The sequence below is a fragment of the Calonectris borealis genome, chromosome 15, assembly GCF_964195595.1.
Source record: "Calonectris borealis chromosome 15, bCalBor7.hap1.2, whole genome shotgun sequence".
Lineage (NCBI taxonomy): Eukaryota > Metazoa > Chordata > Aves > Procellariiformes > Procellariidae > Calonectris > Calonectris borealis.
This window is the reverse complement of record NC_134326.1, coordinates 4913685-4936789: the sequence shown is the minus strand read 5'-3', so window position 1 is coordinate 4936789 and position 23105 is coordinate 4913685. Positions and strand designations below refer to the sequence as shown.

General features: G+C 35.3%; 1 protein-coding gene across 1 annotated transcript in view; it reads left to right on the top strand.

The window, feature by feature from the left end:
* The window catches only part of RANBP17 (RAN binding protein 17), a 162998-nt gene that overhangs the window by 24144 nt on the left and 115749 nt on the right, over nucleotides 1-23105 (top strand). The window contains exons 13-14 of the mRNA XM_075164084.1: nucleotides 559-664; nucleotides 2220-2355. Coding sequence (XP_075020185.1) covers nucleotides 559-664; nucleotides 2220-2355 — 242 coding nt within the window. The remainder of the gene's footprint in view (nucleotides 1-558; nucleotides 665-2219; nucleotides 2356-23105) is intronic.

Genomic DNA, 23105 nt, shown 5'->3' with positions numbered 1-23105 from the left:
TTCACAAACTCTTTTCTTGAAGAGTATGTCTGACTTACGACACAAATATTTTCTTATGTGCAAATCGCTTTAGATAGTAGTTTAATATTACAAAGAAATCTGTATTTGAAATAGAACTAAGAAACAAATAGATTGTAGTGAGTCTCAATTACTTCCTAATGCTATGATAAGTAGATATCGGCCCCACTGTAGAGAAAATTGTTCCATGCCTTGAAGTAACTTGTGGCAGGCAAGTGAGGATACTAGATTAATTTTATATCTAATCTTACCAGGCTGAGTTTGCTTAATTTGTATTTTAGGTTAATGCTTTTGTGTTTTATTTATAAGCGTGTCCAGGTTAATAGGCTGTTCTAGTTTATCTGTCAGTCCTGCTCAGAATTTTTTGTTAGTTGATTTGTCTGGGTAGGCTTAAATCTGGTAAAGGGAGAAACCGAACCATTCCCGTGACAGCGTTCCGCAGTCTAATACCTTATAGAACTGCTGATACCTTACGGAATTGTATTGTACTAGCATAATGGTTTATAATCATTAACTGTTCTCCTTTCTGTTTAATGTTAGGACGTCTGGCATGGCTTGTCTATTTTGTGGGTACTTTTGTGGGAGGTCGATTAACATACACTAGTACTGATGAACATGATGCCATGGATGGAGAATTATCCTGTAGGTAAGTATTCCTTGTTTTGAATTCTTTATTTTGATTTTTTTTAAATGACGTTTAGTATCAGCAGATATTTTGAATTTAAATGTCTCAATTTTTGTCCAGTTCTTGGGTGGTGGGTGCTCAAGGACCGTACTGGCTTTCTGTGGGTTGAGACCATTCCACTGGCTTTAATCTTTCCTGATTCATCGTCCTGAGCAGTGAAAGAGTCATTAAGGCTATCGTTTCAACACTATGTTTCGGAGGAAGGGAAGAGGATTAAAGGCAAATATGTGTCTTAATATAAGCAGTGTTTAGATATGCCCATGCAGCTACCTGTTTTCATTTGTGCGTTATACTTGTATACAGTGTTAATTTTATTAGTTGTGAGTTATGGCTATTATTTTCTGCACCACTTCCTTTACATTGATTGTTGCGGGTGAAGAAGTGCAGAGAAACTGCTGGTCAACCATTTGAAAATTTAGACTTGTTTTTAGAGTAGAGCTTGGAATAAAAAAGAAGGTTCTAGATTTAAAAATGTGCATGCTAGAGTCTTCTTTCTGCAAGTTTTAGGGCAAGGTGTGCGCTACGGATTATTGTGAACGACATGTATTCCTTGTGGCAAACACTTCCTTAATCCTTGTTTTCACCCACAAGTGTATTAAAAAAGGCGTGCATATTTGATCCTGTTATTTACATCCACTAGCTAACACATGAAATAGGGCATACAACTTAGAATTGGATAAAAGCTTTACATTTTCTCCTTTGTTTCTTGCCTTCCTAATCTACCCTGGGGTTCTATGGTGTTAGCAATCTTCCACTATGTTTTTATTAAAAGTGAGAGGCTTACAGATAAAGTAGGTACTGACTTCTAATCCAGTGACTATATATTTTAGAATTGGCAAAAGGTGAGAATATTTTTTTTAATTACTAGGGAATTAGGATTTCAAGGAATAGATAGCAGAAGAACACAGGAAAGTAAATAAAGGAATATTCCTTTAAAAAAAAAAAAGTATTGAATTTTTTTAGGTGACATAGCCTGAAATTGATTCTTTGAAATCAGTCTTGGTAATATGGAGATACATACCAAGTAAGGATTTAGGTCAGAAAATACGTGTTTGTTCAGATGTTTTAGGAGAGACAGAAGTGAGAAGAAGCAAGGCAGACAGTGCATTATGTACTGCATATGTAAACTTATTTCTAAGTACAATAGTTTCAATTTCCAAGGAACTTGAAGAGTTCTTATCTTGCACTTGCAGTTTGAGACTCATGCTTCTCAAATTTCTATGTTTCTTTCATCATGGAATTGATGCTCTAAGAAAGGAAAAAACACTTTACAAACTCACCACAGTATAACATATGTATTTGAGAAAATTTCAAGTGACAAAGTAATTAGAAAAGCATTATGTTGATGTTTATGTTTATTAGTGGTCAATTAGCATAATTAGCATCAAAACAAAACAAAATCCTAGAAGAAACTTAGGCAAACAAAAGAAGACTGGATGGTTCCTAAAGAAGTTAGCTGTGACAATATCATTTAATTTGAGAATTCTTCCTGAAAATGTTTTTTTCTGTCATTAAGAGTTTTTCAGCTGATATCTTTGATGGATGCCCAGTTACCACAGTCTAGTAATGAAAAAGTAGAACTGGCAATTCTGTGGTTCTTGGATCAGTTCCGTAAAACATATGTGGGAGACCAGCTTCAGCACACCTCAAAGGTAAATATTTGCTGTAAACCACAACATTTGAAATAAAAAAGCCTGTGCAGAAATTGACCTGCCAATGTATCTTACACATAAAAGGTCTTGAGCTTAGCTCGTGGCTGATTGGCTAGATGGAGAGGTAGAGGGATAGATAGATAACTTATTAATGTGTTGTTCATCTGAGTGGGCTTCCTACCATATATGCTTTTGAGTTTTGGCATGCAAGGAGTTAATATTTTAACAGCATTGTTCATTAAACAATTTTAGGTTACTTTGCATTTCAATTTTTTATTTCAAACATTTAGCTGGGTTCTGCTATATTGTGTTATATTTCACAGCTGGGTACACAAGATTTATTCTTTTAATAGTTCTGTTCTTTTGACAGTTACTCATTTATGTGGTTTCCACTGTATTTCTCACATTACTTGGCTTTTCTGCATTTTAAATAGGGAGAAGGGAAAAGTAAGATGCATTTTTGAAGAAGCAGCAGTTAATTCACCTTAACTGTAGGGGACAGTCATAATATAGATGTTATAAAGAGAATGTCAGTAAGATGAGATCAATTGATCTTGAGAAAGACTGAAAGAATTCTGTTGGAGCCCCAAGCAAATCTTTAGCAAGAATTGTGACAGTGACTGAGATTTGGTTTTACTTGTGTAGTACTCTATCCTTGCTTTCTGGTGAATGGTCCCAATCTCAAGAATTCTTTTATCCCTTCAGGTTTGAACTGTATTTCAACTTTATTGAATGGTTCCTCACTTAATATTAAAAATAAAATTTTACACCATACCGAATTACTTTTTCATGAAAGCAATGTGTTCCTTTCAATTGCCGAAGCTGATTTGTTATTTTTAAATATGGTGCACTGCTCTAATGCTAAGTAACAGAAGGTACACAGTAAAAATGTACTCATGCTCATGGTATTTTCATTAGCAAAACTCCTGTTGATGGCAATTCAAAGGCAACATGCCTGTACAGTAGTTGTAATTCCCAGATTATTCTTTTCTTTCTATCCAATTTTGAGAGTTTTGATTTCACCTTATACTTTAACTGATTGAGGTGTAACTGTGTGGAGAAGCCCTATCAATGTATAGTATGCTATAACAGATTATTAAAGGAGATTATATACCCAAGCTTTTTATGTCCATCCTTATAGAAAGCTCGAAGAAGCATTTGTATGTGGGTGAAGCAGCAGGCAAAAAACTGAAGTGCATTATTTATGCTTAATCACCTGGAGCTCTGTTGTCAGTAGAAAAAAAATTAAAACTTGAACGTTTGCCAACTACACTGGAATTCAATACATATGAATTTATCCAGCTCAGCAATGTGTTTTGAATAACCGTAAGACTACCTCTGCAATTGCATTGCGTGTGGAAGGTTAAATGGTTAATTATTGAGTAAAATGCTGGCTAATGTTTCCATTTGATTTATTGAAGAGCACTTTGAACAGAAAGAATTAACTATTACCGAAAGGACATGGAGGAAAACTGTAGGATGAATTTAAGAAAATGGTTTTGTGTTGTTTTGGTTTTTCCCCCGCCCCCGATATGATATGAATCAAACTGGTAATATATCGTATTCTGTATATTGCCTTTGCTTATGACATGCGTCTTGTATGTAACCAGACTGGGAAAGTGGGAATTTTGCAAGGCTTTCATGGTACATAACAGTTCAAGGGGTGTTTCTAAATTCTAGCCCCAGTCTAGCAACTCCATAATTCATTGCAAATGCATTTTCAAAGTGTGCCTTTTTTTTTTACAGTTTGATTACATTATCTACCGGTATAATTTAGTTTGCAGTCAAATTACACTTTTTTTTTTGTTTTGTTCTAGTAGGCCTGATACAAGAGCTTCTCATTTGCATTGATAGAATCCCGTGGTCCATATCACATTATTTTACCAGATCGTATAACAAAAGCTGTGTGTAAAGGCATCTGTGCTCCCAGTTTTGGTGTTTTTTTTTTAATTTTTAATAAAACAAAATGAGATATTTGTATACATTTTACAGTTAAGAGAAAGGCAGAATGCAGCACTTGTATAATTCTTCTGTTTTATCCTGCTGTAGCAGCAAGTATAGCAGCAGATGGCATTCTACCCTCAGAGTTGTAAATCCTCTGATACTGTGTCTTGCTGGCAGCTATCTACAGATACGCAATAAAAAGGCTCACACTTGGAAGCAGAAAAATCAGACATATATCAAATGACTAAGTTAATACACATTTATATATTCAGGATTGCTTGAATTGTTTTATTTACAGAATGGATAATGGCAATTCTGCATGCTTCAGCCATGTTGAAATAATTTTTGAGACTATTTCTAGATTTGATCGCATGCTTGCATACAGAAAAACAGACATGGTTAGAGAATGCTGAGTAGTCTAAGGAAATTGTAGAACAAGTCTTCTATATAAATATACAAATTTTGTTCATTAATTAACTCATATTCTTAAGTATGTGCATATAATAAAAGCAAACTCATTATAGAAGAAGAAAATTGGCTAGGTGAATTAATGCATTCTTATTAAACAGTCCACTGGGACATGCTGTGTAAGGAAGAATAGCAAAACCTTGGAGATCTCTTCCATGATACTGTAATATACTTTTAGTACCATTACATTTCCAATACAAAAATAATACATCAAGATACTCTCTTTTGGATCAGCTAGACCTTTGAATGAATATATATATTATATTTCTGTGGAATACTAGACTGGATTCTCTGATACTGTACAGCACTATTAATATCTATTTGTCCATCAACACATACTTTGTTTTAATGCTGATATGACTTAGCCTTCAGAGTCATCTTTTTGTGGCATATTGCTGATTTGGATGCTGGCAGGGTGGTAGAAAATAAGTTGGCTGGAAAAGCACTGCGCTGTGCTTTACTGAAATTGTAGTCTCAGCTTCTGTCTGTGGTAGCTTTAGCATTACTGTAGCATGCCGCTGTTAGCCACTACTGTAAGTAGTGTAATCTTGCATTGAAATCTGATTCCTGACATCAAACATGTTAGTTTTAGAGAAGACATTGCTGTTTTGAATGAGACTTCCTTTGCAATATTCTTAACATATCAACAACTATACAACTATTTATTTATATTTGCAAGTGACACTAGACTGGGAGGAAATGTGATCACAAAGGACGGAATGTGAATTCAGAAAGATCTTCATAAGCTGGAGAAATAACCTGAAAGTTTAAAATGCTGCTGAAACACCATGCTTAGGAATGAAAATTCCCACTTACAACTACCACTGGAAAATCTCTGACCAGGCAGCGTTATTTCAGAAAATGCTGGGGGTACGGGTGTGTTGCAAGCAGGGGTAACTCAACAGTATGTGTTGGTTTTGCACACAAGAAAAATACAACATCTTTGTGAACGTAGTAGTAGGGATATTGCGTCAGGTGCTGGAATTTCTCATGCAGTTCTGAGTATTCGGTTCTGACTGGACTTCAGCTGGAATAATGTGTCCAATTTTGGGCACCGCACTTTTGAGAAGACTGTAGACGAGTGGGAGAGTATGACAATACAAATAAGATGCAGAAGATACTGCTTTGGTTTAGTTTAGCAAACAGAATATTAGGGTGGGACAAAAATCAAGGATGTCAAGAGTTGTTTTAGAAAAGCTGGTGATCAGGTGTTTTCAGTGCCCTTCAAGGGAAAGACAGGATGTAATTGGCTTAATTTGTAGCAAGGAAGACTTAAGGAAAGCTTTTTAACTATGTCAGTAATGGAGTACTGGTGCGTACTACCCAAGATACTATGGGGGCTTTTGATTCATGTCCAGGTATACTTAATTCTTTCTTCCATAAAGTACAGAATAAACCAGAAGTCCTGCTGGTCTAATCTCATGCTTTCTAATAAGACTATTATAAATGGTCATGATTGGTTGCTATAGCTTAGCCAGTGAAAAGCATGCTTAGGAGGGAAATGAGCCCTCCTGTTTGTGTTGTGTATTATGTCAATCAACCACCGGTAAGGAATTTTCCTGTTGTTTCAGGATTTTATTTTAGCCTGGCATGTTTCAAGTAACTCATTACAGCCATTTTAAAAGGAAAAAGAGTATGAGTACTAAGAGTGACAGGAATTACAGTGTCTTTGAACACAGAGAGTTGGCAGAGGAGACTGACTCCTTTTCCAGCTCAAAACACGAGTCCACTCCTCATTTATCTGTGCTAAGGAAGATCTCTTCGTAGTTATCCAACCACAGGTGGGACTTTCACTGGATAGCCTACAGTTTAGAGAGACTATCTGGTGACATCTCTGCGAAGTTGTGTAACTCCCATGGCAAGTGCACAAACTAAGTTGGGGGTTCTGAGAATGTATTTTAGCTGCCTTTTTTATTGTGGGTTAGAGCAGAGTTGTCACTTAATGAGCAGGTGTTTCATGAGTTACATGCAAGTTCTTACCTTGCTGTGGCAGGTGGACCAGATCTTGAGGACTGCTCCTTGGGCTTGAATGCTGCTCATGTTGTGGCAGAGTGTATTTGTTAACACAGATAATATAGTTCAGTATTTTTGCACTTGGGACACTAATCTAGGCTAAACAAGGATAAAAAGGCACGACTTGTTAGCCAGGACCTTTTCCTGCTTCCAGACACATCAGAAATTTGTCCTTGGAGGGAAAAAAAGCAGCAGGAGGTATTCGTAGCCTTTCCTAGAGTGGTTCAAAAACCGCATCTATTCCAAACTCCCCTCTGGGGAGAGGCTGGATCAGCAGTTGATGGCATGGGCGGGCGTGTTTGGCTCTCTTGACAGTCTCTAATTGGTAAGTGAGAGATTGCCAAGAGTAAATCAAACTGTAACTTGTTGGATAAGTTTTACTGGTTAATATATCATAGGAAATTCAACTTAGCTAAGTTAATTACTAAAATTTCTTACGTTAACTTAGAATTGTATGTTTAACTTGAAACAACTTTGACACTAAGGCATCTTCATAATCTGGAGTCCTGACACTTTTAGCCGTGTTCAGTTCAGTTTTTCGTATCTGTACAGCTTATAATGATTTTATAAAAAAGATGGTTTTGGTTGAAGACTTTTCTCTTGAGGTACAATTAAGAGTTATTCTAATAGTGTGCTCTTGAAAAATGTGTGCATATAGAAATAAGGTTCTTTTTATTGTTAGTCCCTTTGCATCTTCAGTTTTCGGGGGGAATGATTTTAGTTGTTAAGTATCTTATGATTGAAAATAGAAGTATTTAGTGGACAATTACAGTGGTTTTATATGTGAGAAAGAAATTACATTAAAATATTAATGTAATTAATAAGTGTTAAGTAGAATTTAGAATTAGGGTATAGAACTGTCTATCATGTCACTTATTTACACTCTGGTTTTTTTGTGGCATGCTAACTGAGATTAAGAATTTTCTTAATTTTGCACTTGTCATGTTTACTTTCTACAGCATGTGGCGCTCTTTAACTAGAGTTATCCCATTAGTTTACTATTGCCATTCCTGAAACACAGAGGTCAAACCTGGAACCTATTCACATGTGAGATAAGGGTAGCGTGGTGAAAACAACATTAGTAATAGCAAGCGTCTGAGACTGAGCTATGCTTTTTAGCAGAGCCTGATTACAGATTATTTCTGGAGTTCTGTTTTCAGCTTTTATAAGCAGAGCAATTTTTAAGAATTCCCATCCATAATCTTAGCCAGAATAGTTATGCTTGCAAGGTTGATGTTTGGTTTTGTATATTAGAAAGAATTTATTGGCTAAAATGCATTTAGGTAAACTCTTTTGCTCCACTGTTAAGCAATTAATGGTTCCCTATTCTGTTCTTTCTAATCAAACAGTAGCCCTGAATGTGTTTAGAGAAGTCTGGAGGTAATTTTAATCTGAATCAGGTGGCTGTAGTTTGAGGGATACCTCCAGAAGTGAAGATCGCTGGCAATAGGGTGTTCCAAGCCATGCTTTTCTTTTGCCCCAGCCTTAAGTAAAAGTGATAGGGACCCAAGGTAGAAAAGTAGGAGTTAGAATTCCAACTCTTCTGTTTCTGGGAAACAGCCCCATGTACGAATGAAGAGATACAGCTCTCATGTTCTTTAGGTGCATCAGTTGAGTAATCTGGGGAATCTGGTCTGTTTTTCAATCTAGAGCAGGTGAGAGTGAAGAAGGAGGTAGGAGTATGGATTAATGTTTCATAAAGAACCTTTACAAATACAAGTTGAAGCATGATTATAAAGTGGGGTGGGGGATGCAAATGGGATTTCTTACTGTATCCTGTACATATTTTATTTGCTTATGTGGTCAATATGAAGAAGTTACTGTATTAACATTTAGGATTACATCTATATATGTTTTTAAAGCTTTTAAATTATAGACTTGGCATATGAGGTGGATCTGCATTATGATAAAAAAATACCTGGAGGGTTTAGAATTTAGACTACGGTGTGTTTAGAGGAGAGGAAAACAAATAATTTCTGTGCTATATGTTTGCAGTAGCTGACAGCAGAAAAACATATGTAACCAGGTATCATCTAGCCACTGAACAGGCTTGTCTTCTAATGTGTATTCTGTTGACTTATACTGTTTTGATGTTTCTTCAGTATATGTATATTTCTTGGATTACATTGCCTGCAGACATAGAAGCATGACCTAGCAAAAAAAAAAACAACCAACCAAACAAAAAAAACCCATAGTTGTGCAGAATGTGACTACTTTTCACCCTGCACAATATAAGACCCAGAGGTTTGCAGCAGTCCTACTGACTTTAGTGGAGATCTTTGCAAGTAAAGGTGTTGATCTGTGTGCGTCTCATAAAAGATTGTGGGTCCTAGAGTCTTCATGATTAATGATATCTTAACACTTATGTATGATTATCCTTTTCTGAGCTGTAAAATATATATACTGTTTTATTTCATTACGATGAGGTGAAGATCACAACACTGACAGGTGCTGGAAATTAGCAGGCAGTTTTGAAATTGTTCTGTGCACTAGAAATTAGATCTCATTTTAATTCAGCTTTTCCAAACTAGTAAATGAGGTTAATGCCATACATATTCAGCTGATATGGATGAAGAAATTGATATAAAGTAGATCAACATAGCTACAGGGCTACTTTAATTTATAGGTAAAGAGGCAGTGATAAATGAAAGTAATGTAGTAGTGGTCACTAAACTCCTCAGCCATCAGGGATTCAATAGTGTTAGCTGCTCATTAAAGGCATTGTTGGGGTACATCAAATAGAAATTTGAAAAGAAATAGCCAACTAACCCTTAATTATCAAAACATAGAAAATACTAATTATGCCTTAATTAGCTTTTCTTTTAATGTACTGAAATTGTTACTTTTTGTGTAGCACAAATGGATAGTTATATCAACAATAAATAGGTTGTTTTAATAACTTTCTTTTACCTCTGGGAAAACCACACTCCAATTTTTAATATGCAATAATGCTTCTCTCTAGCCTGTAGGAGATGAAAATTATTAAGTAGCTTTATTTTTTTAAGATTTTACAGCAGCTTTGGGAAGAATTATTTCACCATGCATCAATTATTTTTAATTGAACTGAATATTTTTCAGATTGCATGAAATGCCTCTCATTTAGGTTTAACACAGAGTTTGTTAAGGAAGCATCATAGTGAGAATTGGGTACAACTTATTTCCATGGCATATTCTAGAAAGAGTAAAGAACAGTTGTTTCAGAAGAAAAATATTGTCACTGGTATTTTTCACTTCACTGGGCCAAATCTCATTTTTACTCTGTTTCATAGCTACCACACTGTTCTCATCCAATCTCCTTGCAGTTCACATAGGAAAAGAAAGTCGAGATTGACTTCAGCGGGGCTTGGATCCATCTGGTACTGACGAAAGGCTTCAACAGCTGTTGCAAAATTCTTTTCCTTTTGAGGCAGTGTGTAGCCTTCCCTCTGTGGTTATATGTGCAGGAAAGGAATGTCACAAGCAGAATTGGGTTTGTTTTATCAAACACAACAGGTATGTGTTTTTTCCAGATAAATGATGGGAGGGAAACACTGCATAGTGCTGGTCATAAAAGCCTCCAAATACATGTAACAGTCCATGCTGAATTAAATAGAATGTAATTGCTAGTACAGAAATCAAAGTAAGTAGATAGTATCGTGGTGGGTGATCAAAGTATTGCAGGATTCTTCCAAATTCGTAGAGCTGATACAAACACTCTAAGAAATCTTATTAATGACTTTTTTGTAAACCTTTTCTCTAAACATTTCTAGCTTTAAAATGGAGGAAGTAAGATATTATGCTTACCTATAGAGCTTAAGAGGTTACAAGGTACCAACTTAAATTTCAAAGAGATTTCAAGCATTTTACATATGCTTAGCATTCAGTATGGTCAAAATGCTGGGAAAGATAAGGCTGAAAAGGACAAATACAGTTGTATTATTTGACAAGTAATGACCTGGTGATTTTAGGCATACCTTTAAAGAAAAATCTTGTTTCCAAAGCTTTGAAGAGCAAAAATGAGATGAGAACATTTAATGTTTCTTGAACTAAGTATTTGTCTTGCAGCATGGAGACAACCACAAAACTAGTCAAATCTGTAGCTCAGACTTTAAGTGTAGGATCTTTTTGTGGGATTGGAGTTGCCAGTTTGGCTTGCAGCAACTCAGTGTTCAGAATTCATCAGGTTTTTTGCTCAAAAGAATTGGCAGTGTGTTTTTTTTATTATAGTCCTCAGAAAAAGTGTTGCTTCATGTGTATGTGAATTACTTTGGTTCTCTCCTCTTTGAGGCTCTGACTTCTTGACTGACTTACCAATTTCTAGCAAATTTAGGAGCTAGAGAAGATTTACTCAGGTAAGTGTTCCTCAGGCAGATCTCCTTTCATGTTTTCTGTCATAGTTCCTATCCTGCTATGAGCAGAAAGAACGTTCAGCAAATATTCCTGAACTAGTATTTGAACTTACTTAATTGCCTAAAGATTGGACAAGCTAAGTTAATTGTGTCATTGCTTATAAAAATGTATAGTTATTTTTAATTCTGGATTGTGGCTTGCACTGACAACTGTCTTGCTTCATGTAAAAAATAATTGGATTTCCTTTGAAGAAATCTAATCCTTTGAAGGATTCTTTAAGTACTTAGTGCAGAATTTTTTGGTTTTCTGTTTTTAAATTAAAAAAACAACAACAAACCAAAACCAAGTGAGCTAGAATCTGTGACAGTTTAATTCATGGGACTAGACAGCAATTCTTACTTACAAGGCCTTGGCAAACTTTAAATCACAATATACTGTGCCTGTTCTTTAGCTATTTTCAGAAATTTCTTTATTGAATTTCCCCATTACTTGGAAATTCTGTACAGCAAAGAACCTATCAGGACATAAAGACAAACACTTAAGAACTTTGCAGACAAACACTTAAAAACGTTGGTTTCCTCATCAGGTTGAGTTATAAAGTATTCTTCATTTTACATACCATCAATTCTGTTATTTTTTACTTGGTGGTTTTATGCAGGAATCGGTATGTTTTTCTTCTTGGACTATACAGCACGTTCTCTTCTGCGTTTGCTTGGGGAATTTTTGTTTTGCTTTCTCTTTTCCTAAATTTTACATTATATACTCCTAGTCTTCCTCCTTGTCTTGCAATGCTGTTTAAAATCTTTAAATCCTTTAAATGTTTGGGTTTTTTTTTAAGTGCAGTGTATTTGCTGTTCAGTTACCTACACCTTTCTCTTACTAACTTGTTATCTTTTGGCTCATTGCTCATGACAACTAAAACCTGCGTGAATCTTTTGATATTATCTAATTGCATCTTTGCAATTAAAGCACTGGTTTAAGTGCTGTGCTGTTTTATTTTAGAATTTTATAACACAAATCAGGCAATCTTAAAAATAAATAGCATAGTTCAGTTCTGCACTTGGCTGTAACTGAGCTTTATTTTGTAGCTGCTAATAAAGGCGCATTATCATGTTCAGGCATTGCAATTATCATTGAAATGTGTATGTCCATTAACTGCAACATTAGGCTGAGGATATAATTACTGTCTAGAGCCAATATCTTTGTGAAGTTACGTCTATGATGCTATTAAGCTATAAGCAATATTTGTAACTAATATTTAAACGTTTCAGAATTGATACCATCACTTGCGGACTTAAAAACTAATCCTACTTCCAGTCCAAATTAGTGACTTCTTAAGTGTTTGGCAAATATATTACTGGATTATTTGGATGTGAGTATAATTTGTGATTTGAGAGAAACTACTGTTCTTTTAGTAGCCAGTGCCCAGAGCAAATTGAACTGGTGGCAGGAGAAAAGAGAAGCTGTGGTAACAGCAAAAAGCTGATAAAACAGTGGTACAGTATGTCACAAAATGCTGCAAACATGATTAATTTTTCTTGTAGTAGAGTTACATTTCAGACAATTTAGTATAGCAACTTAAATACTAAAAAACCTGTTGCATGCTGAGAAGAGAATAAGGAAAAGACTTTCCTAATAATGTTACAAGTATTTTTTAAAGAGGAATGAGATTGAGTCTGTTCATTGATTTGCTTTCTGAAAACTTCTAGTATTTATGCTGACAGAAGAACCTGAAATTTCCTGTGAAGTTAGGTGGATAGTTCATTTGCAAAACTAAGCTAAGTCACCTGTAACTAATTCCACACATGTGGAGATGTTTGGATCTATAATGAAATGCCCTTTTTTCACATTTTGTTTTTATATGCAAAATAGGCATGGTAGTAGTTGACTTTTAAGTATTTGCATCAATTAATTTTCTGTTCTATTCCCTTAGTATGTGAGTGATAGCCATTAGTTTGTTTAATTTGCTTACCTCTCTCAGAAATTGAGATTTAGGGAATGCTGGTGGGGGGGATAAATGTTAAAGAGAATCAATCTTTCAGCATTTTTCATCTTATTCTGAATGCAAGTGTATTTAAAATTTTTTAGCACAGAGGAACTGATACATTGCTTAGTGATTTTTATCTGATATAGCCTAATGTAATTCCTTTTTCTATTTTACAAAAGTAGTTTCAAATTTTGCTTTCATGTACCTCTGCTTTTTGGCTTACCTGCCTCTGCTTTATCTTTGATGACTAGGCTCGGTTGTAATGACACTACTAATGTTTTCTATCCACATCACTGAATACTACTTTGTATTTATTATATTGATTATATTGATTTATTATATTATATTTATTATATTGATTATATAATCTTTGTTTAATAATTCAGTTATCATTTCACCTCAAGCCGATTCTCTTCTCTGAGTAATTACTAACTGCTGGACCTTTCCACTTGTGCTGTATATCACATACCAACTTAGCAAGAAGGAATAAACAGCAGATAGGGCATCTCGGGCTAAAAAACCAACAGGCTATCTTGTGACTTACTCATCTAAAATACATTGGATTGTTGCTGTATGTTGGCCTCATATCCTCGTTATTTAAGTAGCTTAATGAATTAATTTCCCAGACCTTGCACTAAGTAAATTAACCATCAGAGTTCAGAGCAGAGTGAATAATTCTTTAATATTAGACTACGGCAATTTTTATGACTCAAGTTAAACTTAATTATGAAATTGCTTATTGCATATTTGTGTAATTCAGAGAGGAAAAATATGCAAAATAACACATGATAAGTACATCTGTCAAAAAAGAACCAAACAGTAAAATCCTAGGAGGTTAGATTACTCTTGTTGATACTGGTTGAATTATACATCATTTAGTTTAGGTACTGTGTTCATAGTCTGCACTGGTTAGCAATGCTAAAAGGTTTTTTGTCTGGTTTTAGCTGATCAGCTATTTAGCACCACCTTCAAAATTACTTAAGATCTTAATTTAGTTACCAGTGACTAGTATATTACTAAAACAGTCCTCTAGATGATCCTCTAGATTTTCCTCTAGAATAGTGTTGTCATTTTAGATTTATATGAGGAATATGTATTTGTTTAGCAGTGTTCTTAAATAGGAATTGTTCTAAAGCACTAATTTAGTTCATTTTAAAGATTCCACACACCCCCACCCCGCCCCCCATGAAAACATTTAATCGAAGTATTAATCTTTCCAGGTGGCTTTATGCACTGACATTTTCTGTTCTTACATGTGATAATTGAGTAGATAAAGTACAAAATTCCACTCTTTGTGATCTCAAGGTCAGTTGGTTTTGACCTTACCAAAAAGTGCGGTTTCTGACCTGTGTTAAACGTTGCACGTAAACCGTCAGTCTCTTGGAGTATTTTCTGCTTATTTTGTTATAGGCACAAGTTCTGGTATAATCTAGAATTGCGAAGAACATTCTGTTTCTCCTTTTACCTGTTCCTCTCATATCACCGCTCCTGTTCTTTTAATTAAACAGGATTGGGTAGTTTGCATTCCTATTATGATGGTTTATTCATAATTTTTTCACACTTTTTAGGCTTATTTAGAAGTATTTGTATTGAATGATCAATGTTGACCTGATCCTTTAAAAATGAAGACAACAAGCGTTTGCGGAGCAGCATGTAGAGAAAACTTTGTCTCTTTTCATCAAGCTGTTGACACCTAACCAGCAATACATCACTTCCACTCTAGAAGAGATAAAGTCAATGGAGCTGAATTGCTAAGGACTATTTCCTGCAGAGCAGCAGCAGTCATATCGAGGATATAGTATAAGAAACCTTTTGGGGTTTGAGATATAAATGAGGCTTCAGTTACTTCCTCTATTTTGCAGTTCCTTTGATCTGGAAACTTTCCAGGTTGATGAAGTCATCAGATTTCTGAATCAAGGTTTTTTTTGATTTGGATTACCCTTGGCTTCACATGCCTTATGTAAATGGCCTGATATGCTGTCTGAGATTATCATGGTAAAGAAAACATCCACATCATTGTAAGATGTTTCATGATGCATTAAGTGAAAGGTTTCCTCTGAGACAGATAAGATGTCGCACCTATGTCCTTCCTTTTGCATCTGTATGAAAATAACTTTACCAAGAAAGGTTTGCATGGAAATCTCTGCAGAAAATGCATTTTGCTCAGTCAAGGAAAGGGATTCCAGCATGCACTCCTGTTCCTGTTTCTGTATCAATTCATGGCTCATCCAAACATTTTGATAATGCCTACACTCTCTTTTCCCAGTGCTTTCAGCAAATAATAGATATACTCTAGTAAATTAGATTGTTTGCAAATATAGAAAAAAGAGTTGAACCATGAGGTATTTCTTGATGTCTCTGCTGTTGATGTTAGGGGGTTTTAGCTTGCTCCTGCCATAGTCCATTAATGTAAATATGGACAGTCCAATTTTTTTTTTTATCATTTATTATCTACCTATCTTGTGTATACTGTTACTAATGTCAAATAAATCAAATTTCAGGCATGATGAGGTTCAGAATTTATATCTATGTTTCCAAACGCTTTCAGTAGCATTGCTTCCTGATGACTAGCAGGTCAGCCGTGGCCTTTCAGTCTTGAGGACTTAGTAGTCGTCAACCGTAAGATAGATATTTGCTAGACCTTTAATGTTACTCAGTGCAGTCTTTCAGCACTTTAAAATTTTCCAGAATATTGAAAATATTTTTGTACTGGTCTGCATAACTACAATAGACAGTCTTATACTTCAAGTTGATTGAAGAGATCTAAGGACATTGAAGAAACAATAGTTGTTAATTCCTGATAGGAATAGGAGACAATAAATAAACTTGTTTGATAGTTGATGATCAGATGATCAGTAATTCTGTGCAGGGGAATTTCCCTTTTTCAGTTGAGATTTAAAGGTTCATGCTATAATTGGAGAATCTCTGTGTCAGAAAGGTTTAACTTAATTTTTCTGTCTACTCTACTTAGTCCCTCATTTGATTATGTGGTGGATCCATGAAATCCCTAAACCATACTTTTCTGAGAGAGTGGACTTCTTGGGCTAAGAACACATGAAACCGGCAGTTCAAAATGTCTATCCAAACATCAGTTAAGTGCAGGTTCCTTCAATACACTAGTGGGATCTTTCATTTAAGTCAGTTGCTTTGGCAAGTTTCTTCTTAGTTACTATTTTAAGCTTTACTTTTTCTATAGTAAGCCCAGGGTGTTCAGAAACTGAATTTCTTCTGTTCCTATCATTAAAAGTAATCAGTGAAATGATGAGGAAAAGAAAAGCAGAGATCACTGCAGAGAAATTGTGAGTGACTTTTATGGACATCTGAATTTTAATTGGGTATTTTAAACCTTTTTTCCTCATCCTTTTTAGAGTTGTTCTAGCTTCAGTGCTCATTGGAAATATTTACTGAGATTCAACAGAGTCATTCACCAAAGAAGTAGGATAGGGATGGGTTTTTTTTTCTGCAGCCTTAACTGTCTTAAAAGTGGGGGTGAAAGGAAGATGTTGAATCATTCTTAAGTCAGATTTTTTTCTTTGTGATGAGATAATTTTTAGTGTAGAGATTATTCTTTAGAACAGAACTATTTCTTTTTCATAAGATAGTTAAGTATGTACTCAGAAGTTATCTTTTCTTCAGCAAATATATTTCCTTACAAATAGGTAGGAAGAATTTTAGCAATTCTGAGAAATTTGGTCAACTTTCTGTGAGTTACTATTTAAGGCCTTTATTCAGTCGACCTAGTGAGTTCAGAAACTAAGGCAACCAGCATTATCTGAAGTTTCTGTATTAGGGCTCTTGGTATGAAAGTTTGAGAGAGATATTGCACATCCTTGAAAATTTGGAGCAAAAATTAAAGACAAAAATTTACCTATCTTAGAGACTGAAACACCAAGATAATTTAATGGAGTTGGTATGAGAGTCTTTTAGCCCAGCAGCATTCTGAAACTATTCAGAAATAGGTTGGTGAAGGTGGGCAGGCTGACTGGGTGATGAAATCTGATCTTTTTTTTCCCCTTTCGATTAAATATCTAGATCATTTGCACTTTTCATCCCATTTTATTGTACCGTTAGGAAAAGCAGTAAAGTTTTCTCAGATAAACCAGAACTTTTTGATGTCTTAAAGTTTAAGAAATTCCAAGTTTAACTGGGAAAATGCTTAAAAAATAATAGATATGGAGACTTTTTTCTTTGGTGTGATTGGCTTTGATGGTTACAATCGAAAGAGCATACCAAGGCATGGTGTTAGAGGCTACCCATATATGATTTTTCTCTCCAGGAAAAGGAAAATGAACCCATTGCTATTGTATTACTTCCTTTTTTATGTTGCACAGAAGATTGGTATCTTTCTGGGAGGTCTTGTGGCAAACCAACCTACCTTGGGTCATTCTTCTCCTTAGGAAAGATTTGGCTTGTCACCTTCAGATCCAGGAGCACTCATAAAGGTCCAGGTGACAGGTCAGTGTCTTTAAGTGTGCTTTCCATCCAAGTAAAATAAGCCAGTGAGGATTATTTTAAGCAATGAGAGAAGAGCAACTTCAGTTTAGGAATCTGTAGTAGGGTTGGTATAGATATTTTGAAGAAGCCTGTTTCTTCAAAAGTTTTTCAAGACATTGACATAAGCTTGTTTTTGCAAGGCCAAACTGCTTAGGCTGGAAACCCTTTCACATCTCTTGTAAACCATTTTGAATACATTTACAGTATGAGCATGTTGAAGTTTAGGAATTCCCGTGGTCTTACGTAAATATACAGTCTTCTGCTCTTCCTTCAAACAGAATATTGGATTCTGTAACTTTGACTAATGAGACTCTTTTGAAGGTGTTCATAGCATGCTATGAAATCAATTATTTCAACTGAGATAAGGATTGAAAATGATACATCTACTTTTTCTGCTTGTGCTGTCCATGATCTTGGGTACTGGATAATTTTCCAAGTAGAATCTATGACAATTTATAATTTTCTTGCAGAAAGTGAGTTCACGGGTAAGTTTCCATGAACTAGAGATTCCAGCACTTGTAGTAGTGGCAGCGCCCATACATCATTCTTTTTTCACATATGCTGTTGCCCACGTTCAACCACACATCCAAATGAGGCTCTTCAAAGACTTTTTGAAAATCATTCCAAGTCTACTGTTCGTTTGCATGAGAATAAGATGTACTGTTTCCTATTGCTGTTATGAAAATGCCATCTTTTATTATGTCCCATATGCGGGTTTTCTAATGACCTAATACAGACCCGAGGAGCTCGTATATATCTATCTCATTGCTTTAGACTTCCACATTTTCTTGGAAGTTGGTATAAAAAATTTTAAACTAATTATATGTTTAAACACACACACACATCCTGTGAATTATATAAGAATACTGATTTCATGAACATTTATCTAAAATAATTACACGCCAACTCACTGAAGTCAATTAGTTGTTCCTGGGTCAAGGAAGGGATTTTAGAATTTTTACTAGACAACAGCCACAGAGGAAATAATTCACTAGTAATTGTGTTTCTTTCTACCTATCTCTTTCATAGATACAGGTATCTCTTATCTTACCTTGCAGATTCCTATATTAGTATATTACTGTATGTAGCTTTTTGAATCAGAGAGAGATTTATTAACTTACCATCCTTCAAATTATTGTAAATTATGATCGTTGGAAATTCAAATGCAGTGAAGTGAGAATGGCCAGTTGCTTCAGTGGATTCTTTCCTAATATTAATGATTTCATTCTTCTCACAGTATTCAGGAATTTCTGAACATGATAAAGTCATTTGCTCTGTGAGAATCGCTTTTGAAATTCATTGATATTCATTGAAATTCAGGTGATAAATGCTGCTTATTTCCTCAACCTCATCATCTTCTAGAAAAGTTGCTTGCTGAAAGTATGGAGGTAGTGTTCGTCATATGAGAGAATGGTTCTAACTACACAGGCTTTGCAACCGACTTTAGTTTATACAGCCCTTCTGTATAAGTGATTTCTGAGTGTCATGGTATTGTGGCTAAATTTAGTATAGTACTAGAACTGCTTTGTAAAGCTGCCAGTATCCTTTGAAGCTAAGGAGAAAAGGCGTTCTCCTAAATGACTGGGATTTAAATGAAGTTCATATTTTGCAAAGTAACTATCTAGAATCAGAGAGACAATTTATGGTTCATATTTATTAGTACTTCTGGTAATCCTTTTAAAAGTAGAGAGTTTTAATTGTACATTGTGAAATCCACCATATTCTTTACAAATAAATAAATAAATCGCATCTATTAGGAAAGATATAATATGTCTTACAACTAGAAAGTCAGCAGAGGGAGCACAAGTTAACAAACAGAATTGTATTCAGTGTGATGGACTGGAGGTGGTAATGGTTCTGGTGAACAAGCAGTGAATAATCAAATACTTGTTTGGTTTGTATTCTATAATAATTTAATCACAGTAACACTTTCATACTACTAGCTTGAATACACTTAGATGGTAAACCATATAATGTTATTTCTGGAGGCATATAGAACTGTCAAGTAGAACTGAGCTACGATATGTAGGGGTGTTTCTATCGTGAACCTTGGATTACTCTTAGCAGTTGATTACGAGGCAGTTCAACTTTGTTCTAGTTTGCCTTTTGCTTTCTTCATTTGCCAATAAGCAAGTACCCTGTGCAAATATATCCCTTCAGTTCATTTCTGGAGGGCCAGGGGGAAGCGAAGCAGGTGGGTGGAGGCTGCTTGGTCCTCAGTGTCTTCACCTACGGGTTGGTGGCATTAAGCCTCCTACTTGCCTTGACACTACTTTGGCCCAAAACAAGTGAGAAAATACTTTTGAGAAAACATGTTTCATTTTTAAGCATGCTTAACCTTAATAGTTATGACAAGTTTTTAAAAATCTGTGCATTTGAGACAGCATTAATAATTCATGCGTGTTTCATTAAAGAAAGAACAAACTGTCTGTAGGGTCATTAAATTCTTACTTGGCTAAGATCATCAAAGTTTAGATGACCTAAAATGGTACATTGTTGGGGTTGTAATATGCTGCTTGAAAAAAAAATACCCGGTGATGTAGTTTTGATTCTGACAATACTCAAAAGGATTTGTTATGTCTTACAGACCTTTCTGCAAACTACTAATGGGATGAACACAATATATCACTTTTATAATAGTGAGCTATTAAAGGCCAACATAAAGCAGTCTGAAGCCCATAAGTGCTGCCAACAGCTCCTGCTTTAATGAATTCCCTTTTAGATGTCCATTAAATGCTCATGGCAAATGTACTCATAATGGAAATGGCAAATCTAAATGGGTAGATATGAATAATCCATGGAGTTTAAATTCTGTTTATGATCATCTTCACATTTAGTTTTCAAGACAACGCAGTTTAGTTTTCATTACAGTTTGGAATAAAGAGGACAGGGAGTAATTGATTGCTTCAAGCAGATTAAAATCAATGGGTTGCTTTTCGAAGAACCCGTTCAATGCAGTAATTTCAACTTTAAACATTGATTTAGGAAACTCAACACAAAATGTTTTGTGCCGTGTGAACTTTTATGTGGAAAGACTAATACTAATTTTATTTCTATATATCTGTGTATAGAAATATATAGAGGTTGTTATCAGTATGTGCATGAGTAAATAGTGATCTATATTAAGTCATTTTGATATTATTGCACTCATATAATGAATCAATGAGATTCCCGTCATCATTGTGATACTGTTTGTAAACCATTAGCACACAGAAATTACAGCCCATCATACATCATTACTGTGATTGAGGCTTTATTACCATATTCTCAAATTGCTTGCTTGCTATAAAACTAAATAGACACCAGACAACTATAGGTAGACGATAGACTGTGCATTATTGTACTGGAATAATGAAGGATTATTGTAGCATAATGGGGCACAACTTATGAGGAAAATAAACTTGGCAGCAAAGGAGAACTTGAGTGTTTTTAATGTTTGATGTTACTACTTTAAAGGTCAAATATATTTGTTATGATCAAGTTACTGTTTCCTTATTTCATGAATCATACCCTTTTCATATTTCAAATAGGCCTTCTTTTATATGTAAGCGTTTAAAACCTCGGAACGGCACTGCAACATTCAACTCCAGAGACAGATTGACAGCTTTGAAGTGCTGGCGTGGTTGCGGACGTGGTGGGGTGGGCGATAGGGCATCCGTAGCAATGCACACTTACATTGTATTGTGCTGAAAAGGAACAGAGAATTAAAACTGCATCAACAGACATCAGCTGTTAAGACGTGGTTAAGTTCTCCAAACAGACAGACGCAAAGTATACATTAGGAATTTTAGGAGCTGTAGTGAAAGAATTCATGGTATCTTGATCTTAAAAGAGGATAAAGCACACTGAGTTTGGATTTTGGGAATTTAACAATCTCTCGTGGTAGAACTGGGGGCTTTACTGTACAACACCAGGACTCGCAGGGTACACTCCAGGTGTTACTTTCTCCAGCCACAAGAAAAATCAATTTTACTTTAATTTTTAAACTTTGGAGTGAATTTAGACCCATAGGTCACCCAATGTTAATCCCAAAGAGTCAGTGGAGACAGAACTGCAGCTCCAAAAGCAGTTTCGTGTTGCTCTCTGGAGATACCTCAAGCCCACTCATGTACTCACTCTCTCCCACTTCTGTTCCCACGTTCTTGCTCACGCCTTTCTCCCCCCGCTTGCTCACGCTCACTTTTTCTTCTGCTTCTTTCACAATGATTTCCATTTTTGATAACGTCTCTTCAGTGAATTTGAAGTGACATTTGAGATAACTCATTCGTAATCCTATAGCATTTTTTTCAGTGTAGAATTCCAGATATTCCATTACAGGATTTATTCTGACTAGGCCAAGTAGGCGCTGTCTGGCTGAGGAGTAATGGAAATATTCGGAGTTTCTGAGTTGGTTCTAGGTTATTACAATGATCAATTACTGGTGTTCCAGTAGGACCTACAAGCTTTGGTTGTGTTCAAGTACCGAACTATTAGTGTACCTTTTGAGAAGGTATGTAGAAACATGCTTTGCTTTAACAATGGATGTTACCATCCATAGTGAAAATATAATTATTGTTTCTGAGAGCTTGTAGGCAAGCGTACAGTGCGAGGCAGCAGATCCTTACAACAAAAAAGAAGTAAAATAAGAACGTGACTGTGGACTTGTTTACAGTCTGAGAGTGGGCACCAGTGTCTGGGAGTATTATGTTGTTACAAGACTTGAATGATTGGCTGCTGAGTGGTGATGAATCTTCAAGTTTACCCTACTGTAGCTTGGCTAGGACCGCAGGGACTCAGTTGTGTGCTCCTAACTCTTGTTTTTATTCTCAAGTAGCAGTTGGTGTGTTGATTCTAGTAACTGTTATTAAAAACAGACATCTAATGTATTTCTTTTGGAGGAATCATCTAAATATAGGCGTAAAATACTAATGAGTTGGGAGACAAAGAGAATCAAACAAAGTTAATTTTTAAAAACTGTACTGCTGGTATAATATAAATGTATGAAGTGTGTGAGAGAATAAATATATGTAATTATTTCCAATTTTCATAGAATCATTAAGGTTGGAAAAGACCTCTAAGATCATTGAGTCCAACCATCAACTCCACACCACCATGCCCACTAAACCATGTCCCTAAATTTTCTTGCGTTGCATGTTCTATTTGAAAAATAAGTCTAATTTTTTGGTCAGAAGGCTTAGTTACAAATAAGTATACAGTTTTCTTTGTATAAAAACTACAGGACAGAATGAGTGAGAGTATTTAAATGTTAATGCAGTTGCTCATGTAGATATTTAACCATTTTAAAGTATACTCCAACTAGCTTTGCCAACACTATAATTGACCAGAAAGTCAAAGTCAAATTGGTACGTATATAAGATACTAGAGACAAATACATCTTTACTCAGAACTTTCTTACCACACACAGCTGCTTGATTTCCCGTTTTTGTGAAACATATTTCTGATTTTAGCATTGTCAATCCAACAGTTTTTCTAACAGTTAAGCTCAGGTAGGTACGTTTTGGAGATAAATGAGATT